This window comes from Melospiza georgiana, chromosome 17 (assembly GCF_028018845.1).
Source record: "Melospiza georgiana isolate bMelGeo1 chromosome 17, bMelGeo1.pri, whole genome shotgun sequence".
NCBI classification, from domain to species: Eukaryota; Metazoa; Chordata; class Aves; order Passeriformes; family Passerellidae; genus Melospiza; species Melospiza georgiana.
This window is the reverse complement of record NC_080446.1, coordinates 9,057,160-9,064,752: the sequence shown is the minus strand read 5'-3', so window position 1 is coordinate 9,064,752 and position 7,593 is coordinate 9,057,160. Positions and strand designations below refer to the sequence as shown.

The window sequence follows — 7,593 nt, the reverse complement described above, 5'->3', positions numbered from 1 at the left end:
ATCTTCTCTGCAGCTTAATCCAAGCCTTGGTCCTTGTTATTTTCTCCTGTCTTGGAGGCATAGGTTCAAGAACAACCTCAACCAGATTCTGGCACAAGCTGTGAGCAGCCATGCCCTCTCTAGCCTCAACAGCAGCTGAATGGCAATGGATTTTTTTAAAAATTATTCCAGTGCTTGTATTTCTCATTAAAAGTGCTACATTGCTAGTGCACAGGGCAGAAAATTTTTTTGGGTTGGTGATAACATCTGCACGTTGTTTAATAAATGACTTCAGAAAAAGCTGCAGCCACAGTGTCATTAGGAAAACAGGACAGCAGTTAACAGATAACAGGTTGGGTGTGGCCAAGTTAACGGGGCCAGCTGTGACTCAGGAATGGTAAGTCTGAGCAGGAAAGGGCACAGTGAGACACCCACCATGCCCTGGATGGAAAGTGGCAGCTCCAGGGGCTGGATCAGTGCAGTTCTGGGGGGCTCAGGGGCTGCACAGAGCAGCAGAGGTGATACTGGGCTTCAGCTGCTCTTTGTCCCTGCCTGGTTGTGAGATCAGGGCTGCCCTTTGCGGGGCTGGGGGAGCCTTTCCCTACCCAGCCATTCCCCGAGCATGTTTCCAGGACAGCTTGGGCTCCTGCCAGCCACAGAAGTCCTACAGAAATATTTGAGGAACCCCTTACACAAGCTGAGTGGGACATTGACCAATTGGTGGGGAATGGAGTAACTTCCCATTTTAGTGCCCGTTGCCCAAGGGCACCTAAAGAAAACAGATTTACCTAGAGGCCAGGGCAGGGTTACAATTTCCTTGGGAGGGAGGAATGGGTGGTGGGATCTTTGCCATCCAAACAAGGAATACAGCCCCTAATCCCTACAGCCATAAGGAGTCAGGGCTCAGTCAAGCTGTCCTTGTGCTGCATCGTGGCTGATGACAGGTCTGTGAGGAGTGGGTTATCCTACCCCAGAGGGATCAGCCACCTTCTTCCAGCACCAACCTGCTCCCATATGGCAGAAGCCACCAGAGAAGGTACTGGGGTACAGGTGACCTTCCACAGAGCTTGAGAAAGACTCACCTTGGGCTGAGTCAAAGCTGCTTTCCCCACACCAACTCATACTCCCAGTGGGGCAGGAGTAAGGAGGATTTGGGGCTGGGACAAGGTACCTCTGAGAAAAATCTTGAAGGATCATTCCTGGGAAGGCACTGGCAGTCTCATGCTGATTTGGATCATGCTGTAAGGTTTGGTTTGCAAGCAAAGTACAGAGGGAAACCCATTTAACAGAACCCCAGAGGAGAACACAGGCACCACAAGGGTTTCTCCTGAAAAAGAATATCTGGAGAAGATACCTGCCTAGGGGAAGGCAGCTCCACTGCCTGTCAGGGTGGACAATGCCCTGGCACATCTCCCTTGGCTTGTCCCTCAGCCCCAGGTGTGAGTTGTGCAATACAAAAGCTGCTTTTTGAGCAACTAGACAATTAAATATGAACTTTGCGCAAGAGGCTTTTCTGGAAACAACGCAATCGGCAGAAGAAAGAGGCACAAACACCGGCCCGTTCCCCACCCTGCCCAAGGGTTTAAATGCGGATGTCCCGCACCGCCCACGCTCGCACCTGGCAGCATGAAGGCGGCGGCCGCCCTGCTCCTGGTGGGGATGCTCATCCTCTGGGCAGAGCTGCCAACAGGTAGGACACGTCCGAGGGCGAGGCACGGGAGGAAAAGCTGGGGGGCTGGGAAGGAGCCGTGTTTACACGGATCCCACGGGAGGGGAAGGGGTGTTGTTTGCCGGGCAGCATCTCCCCGGTGCCCCTCGCTGCCCCACCGGTGCCGTGTCCCGCAGGCAGCGCCTGGTCCTGCCCGCCGGTCCGCTTCATCTGCGCCCTGCACAACCCCCCCAACCAGTGCTTCGTGGACCGGCAATGCCCCCGCGGCAAGAAGTGCTGCCGCACCTTCTGCGGGAGGAAATGCATCTCCAAGCCGCCTGCCATCCCCGTCACCTACGGTAGGAGCTCCGGAGCCCCGGCTGCTCCTGGGGCAGAGCGGGGTGTGATGCTCCGGGCTGTGCCCAGCTGCCAGAGCCCCCGGCGGGCCCCTGGTGGGCAAACGTGGGCAAAGGAGGGCTGGGGTGAACACCAACATCTTCCTTTCTCTCCCTTTGCCAGTGTGAGCTCCGGCTTCCAGGACAGACTGAGGGTCACCTCAGCATTGCCACCCCAGCTCAGCTCCAGGATCACCCTGTGACAGCTGCTGCACTGTGCTCTGTGCCACCCCTTTCCCTCTCCCTGTGCTCCCCATGGCTCTTTCCACAAATAAAAGCAGCTTTTCTCAAGGGTGTTTGTCATGTGTGACTCCTTTCCTCACCTCCTCTCTCCACCCTGGCACACAGTCCCCCTGCTGCTTTCACCCCAGAATTTATTCTGCTGGGGAAAGAGGATGAAAACAGCCTGGCTTCACACCTGCAGTGTGGTTAGGGGCTGGCTTGGGGGAGAAAACCCATCCAGAGGCACACAGCCTCCAGGAGGAGAGAGCAATGGGAAGGGACTGGAGCAAAACATGCCAGGCTGCTTTAGGCAGGCTGCAAGGGGCCCTGGAGAGCAGTGTGTCCTCCAGGCCCTCCCAGCTGCACAGGGCTGTGGGAGGGCACTGACCCTGCCTGCCCAGGGGGCACAGAAGGCAGAGGCTCCCTATGGATACCCCACTTGGGGCTCACCTGGGGAGCACAGGGGGGGTTACACACACCCAAACCCCAAACGGTGCTGAGCCTGAGCTGGTGGGGAAAATTCAGCTGAAGAATCTTGCCTGGGAAAGCCTCAAGCCAGGGCAATACAACCATAGCTCCAAGGGGTTCCTGTAATTTTTGTACAGCTGAGTGCTGGGGACAAAACTTCAGGAACTGCCAAGAAACATCAGCAGAAAAGAGTGTGCCCAGCCTGAGGAGCTGCTGGCCTCTGTGCATGGCAGAACCAGGCACTGCCACCACCCACTGCAGGGCAGAGCATCACCCAGCCCAAAGGGGGCCTGCCAGCCCTGCCCAGCCCCTGCTGGCTGAGAATGCCCCATTCTGCACCAGCCTGGAGGAGGAGGAGGTTGGTCTGTGTGCACACACCGAGGGAGCAGAGAGGAGCTGCTGCTGTGTGAGAGCTGGGCTAAGGATCCCCATGGCCAGGCTCGAGCAAAGCAATCTGGAGAGCAGCACAGCTGGCCAGATCTTAAACTATCCACAAACACAGCAGGGTGAAGGCTCTGGCTGTGGCATTGCCACCTTGCATGGTCCATGTGAGATGCTGGGAGCTTCCTGGCCGAGACTGGGCACAGCATCTGCTGGAGTCCTTATATGGTCACATCTGTGTAGGTGACCTCTATGGAGCAGCTAGAGGAAGGCAGGAGTCAAAGATTAATCAGAGAAGGAAGAAGTGCTATGTTGAAAAAACCCAACTCTTTGCTTCGCCTGGCCACGGGAGGGCAGAGAGAACCGAGAGCTCAGGCGGCGCTGGGGAGGCTGAGAGCGCCCGGGGATCGGCAGGGACAGGCAAAACAAGAACCGGGAGCTCAGCAGCCAAACTCGGTGTACAATCAGACATTGCTTCTGCCCAGGGTAGGGTCCTTGCAGGGAAAAACTCTCCCTGACAGCAGCCCAGCCCTCTGGAAAGGGAGAGCTGTGCCACACAAACCGTGGGCTGGGAGAGGCTGATGAGCCCCAGCGCTCCCAGAGCCATCCCTGCATCCCGCAGCCATCCTGCATCCCGCATCCCACATCCCACAGCCATCCCTGCATCCCGCAGCCATCCCTGTATCCCGCAGCCATCCCTGCATCTCGCAGCCATCCCGCATCCCACATCCCACAGCCATCCCTGCATCCCACAGCCATCCTGCATCCCGCATCCCACATCCCACAGCCATCCTGCATCCCGCATCCCACAGCCATCCCCGCACATCCCGCAGCCATCCCACAGCTATCCCATAGCAATATCCTGCATCCCGCAGCATCCCCGCACATCCCGCATCCATCCCCGCACATCCCGCATCCATCCCCCACATCCCGCAGCATACCCTGCTTCCCGCATCCATCCCCTCACATCCCGCATCCATCCCCTCACATCCCGCATCCATCCCCGCACATCCCGCATCCATCCCCCACATCCCGCATCCATCCCCGCACATCCCGCAGCCATCCCCGCACATCCCGCATCCATCCCCTCACATCCCGCACCCATCCCTGTATCCCGCATCCATCCCCTCACATCCCGCATCCATCCCCTCACATCCCGCAGCCATCCCCCCGCGTCCCGCACGGGGCTGGGGCAGCCGGGGCAGAGCAGCCAGACTGCACCTCCCGCGGCCATTCGTCACAGATCACAGCCCTCCTCCTCCTCCATCAGCACCAGCTATTATCAGCTATTAAGCAGGCATTTCCATACAGCTGGCTAATTTGATAATGCCGCAATTATCTTGGTTTGTTAACAAGATTAAATTGCTAATTGGTTTGATTAAGCACAGAGCTGCAGGCGTGGGGTGCCTCTCGGCTGGCCCTGCATAACCTCATGGATGCCGTGCCCAGGGCAGCAGCTCCTCTGCAGACACGAGGAGATGGCAGGGAGGGTTCATCCTGCCCAAACCTGCTGCCTGAGGCCTCCAGATCTCCTGTGAGAGGAGCCTCTACCTGCTCTGAGACAGCTCGTGTCACCACTGTCACCCAGCTGCTGGCCCAGAAAGGCAGGAGGAGGCGCTTTGGGCCAGAGGATGCTCTGGGGACGTCAAGTCTGTCTCAGTCCTGCTGCTTTCTGTTTTGGAGCCCTGCAAGTCAGAAATCCCAGGGGCAATGCACCAACTGTGCCTCCACCTGTAGCTGTGTCAACAAATCCTCTGCCTTTCTCCTCCCAGGCACAGGTCCCTGCCTCCTGGGCACAGCGTTTCCAGCTTTCACCAGCTCTGCTGGGGAGCCTGGGGAGCTTCCAGCACTGCATCAGGCTCCCCTCTCCCCCCTCCATGGAGCAGCACCCACCTGGGAGGGGCTGGGCAGTGCACCAGAACACACACAGGTCAGGATCACTGATTGTGACAGGCTCCTGGCCGTGTGCATTGGCTGAAATCCTTGGATTCAGCTCTCTGGGGAGGAAGGAAATTTCCCTTTTTGTCCTAGGTAGGTGCCAGCAGGACAATGGGAAAAGCAATGAGTGCTGTGCCAGAGAAATTCCTCTCACATCAGCTGTTAGCCAGGGCCAGAGCAGCCTGGAGAGGATGAAAGGTGTTCATTTTCTCTGCCTGGGGGCTCAGGACTCGCTGTTTCTCCTGGGACAGGTTCACCAGGTCTGGTGCTGGGAATGTGGACAAAGGCTGCACTCAAGGGCCCAGCTTTGGGTCAGAAACATCCACCATGGCACATCAGAGCAGCAGCAGCACTGCAGGGCAGGCTGCAGGGCTGGCTTACTCCAAACTCTCTCAAAGCAAAGGTTCTCAGGCCAGTCTCTTTTGCCCAATTCCCAAAGGAAACACCCAACGCTCCCCAGCATCCCAGGGGTCTCCCCAGGGATCCATCAGCACCACAGAACATCCTTGCTCCATGCAAAGCCCTTTGTTCCACTCTGAAATGTGCGCAGGACAGAGAGTGGAGAAGTCAAGTTTCACCCACAGCCCTTCAGAACATCTTTAATATTTCCTTGGAGCCTGCATGTGTTATGGTCTGGCTCAGAAGACTGGGTGGTTGGGGTCTGAATACAGAACAGTTTGGTGCTCAATGGTGATGTGAGACCTTTTCAAGACATGATTCAAACCAGCCTAATAAGAATTACTACAGCTTTGACAGCCTTTGAAAGGGGAGGGTTATTTAGCCAGCCTGGCCTAGGAGTGGGAATCTGTAGTCCCAGCAGGATCTCAGCAATCACATTAGTTCCAGAGGAGAAAATACCCTGGGCAGAGCAGATCCACTCAGCAGCAGCTCTGCCCATGGTCAGGAGCTGTGCACAGCCCTCATCATTCCTGCTGAGGAGCAGCAATGTTCCAGGAGGGAAAAGGAGTCAATAGCACCCTGCTCCCCACCATAAAATAAACAGACACACACCTCTGCAGAAAAACAAACCATCCTCACAGTTAAAGGCCAACAAATGCACAAATTCACTCTGTGCTTTTCTGTGGGATGGTTTATACAAACTCAGCTCCTCACCTGGACCTAGGCCCTCTGCAGAGGCAGGGAGAGGGGTCTGGGCCAGAGCTGCCTCACTCCAGCTGATGCCCTCCAGCATTCTCTTTCTGAAGGCACAGGGCTGCTTTGCCAGCACAGAGCAGTAACCTTTCCCAGTGCCCTCCCACCCTCTCCAGTGAGCAGCAGCACAGCACAGCAGCTCCCACCGTGCCGGGAGGGCAGAGGGAACCCTGGAATTGCATGGTGGAGGGAGGCAGTGTCTGCCAGCAGGGCAGGTTTGGGAACACGGGTGGGAGCTGTCTGTCGCAGACATCTTTTCATGAAAATCCTTTCCTTAGGATTTTTCCTCCTGAGAAGCTGAGAGGCCTCAGGAACAAAATGTAAACAATGGTTATCTGCTGCTGTGGAATGCAACAGGTGCATCTGTGATTGGCCCATGCTGGATGTTTATGATTAATGGCCAATCACAGTCAGCTGGCAGGGACTCTCTGTCCGAGCCGCGAACCCTTTTTATTCCTTTCTTTCTATTCTTAGCTTAGCTGGCCTTCTGAGAACCTTTTCTTCTATTCTTTTAGTATAGTTTTAATGTAATACATACGATAAAAATAATAAATCAAGCCTTCTGAAACATGGAGTCAGATCCTCATCCCTTCCCTCATTCTGGGCCCCCTGTGAACACCGTCACAAGCTGTCCCCTCTGCCTGGCTGTGGCACATCAGCCCAGCTGTGCACTGCCCAGCCCCTGCAGGGTGGGGAGCCCCACAGGGAATGGAGCCAGGGCTGAGCGATGCCAGAGCAGCCCTCTGTTGTGATTCCTCTCCTGCCTAAAGTGCTGCCAAAGCTCTCACAAGCTGCTTGTGACAAAGGCCTCCAGTCTGGCAGGGAACAGCTCTGCCTGCCCCAGCCAAGAGGCAGCAGAGCTGTGCTGAGCTGCTTGGCTCCATCCCCTCCATCCCACCAGGAATCCTCAGCAGGCTGCTCTTTGCTGCAGCTGCACGAGGCTGTGCACACCCAGGAAGCCTTTCAGATGCTGGCAGGACTTCCCTGAGCCAGGCAGCCAAAAGGAAGGCAAGAGAAGGTGAGGCACTGACAGCACCCTGGGGCTGAGGGAGATCCCTACATGCCAGCAATCCTTTTCCCCATGCTGAAAGAGGGGAAAGGAGACTCTGCAGCAAGCCACACTGCATGAAGACACACGTGAGAGCTCAGCAGGAGGCTGGCAGTGGCACAGGCAGGGCCTCCTGGTGTCCCCTGGCAGCTGGGCTCCACCATCCCTGCCCTCTCTGCAGCCCCATCTCCCTGCAGGGCACTCCCTCCACAGCCCCTCAGAGAGGCTGATGGCTGTGTTCAGCCAAGCAGCTGGGATGTTCCACAAATAACAGCTCTGGCAGAGGCTGCTGAGGCACTCTGAGGCTCACATGAAGCAGTTTGCAGGGAAGAAAGCAGTTTGCATCCCACAGATGCCAGCCC

At 56.6% G+C, this 7,593-nt stretch overlaps 1 protein-coding gene across 1 annotated transcript; it reads left to right on the top strand.

Moving 5' to 3' along the window:
* The first annotated feature begins 1,595 nt into the window (after positions 1-1,595).
* Positions 1,596-2,310, top strand: LOC131090762 (caltrin-like protein 2). The gene is made up of 3 exons (XM_058036340.1): positions 1,596-1,669; positions 1,825-1,986; positions 2,147-2,310. Exons 1-3 carry the CDS (start codon positions 1,606-1,608, stop codon positions 2,149-2,151), a joined length of 231 nt encoding a protein of 76 aa, XP_057892323.1. The 5' UTR covers positions 1,596-1,605; the 3' UTR covers positions 2,152-2,310.
* The last annotated feature ends 5,283 nt before the right edge of the window (positions 2,311-7,593 follow it).

Coding starts and splice junctions, on each gene's coding strand:
- LOC131090762 (XM_058036340.1), top strand. CDS start 1,606: ATGAAGGCGGCGGCCGCCCTGCTCCTGGTGGGGATGCTCATCCTCTGG. Junction 1,670..1,824: donor CTGGGCAGAGCTGCCAACAG/GTAGGACACGTC, acceptor CGTGTCCCGCAG/GCAGCGCCTGGTCCTGCCCG.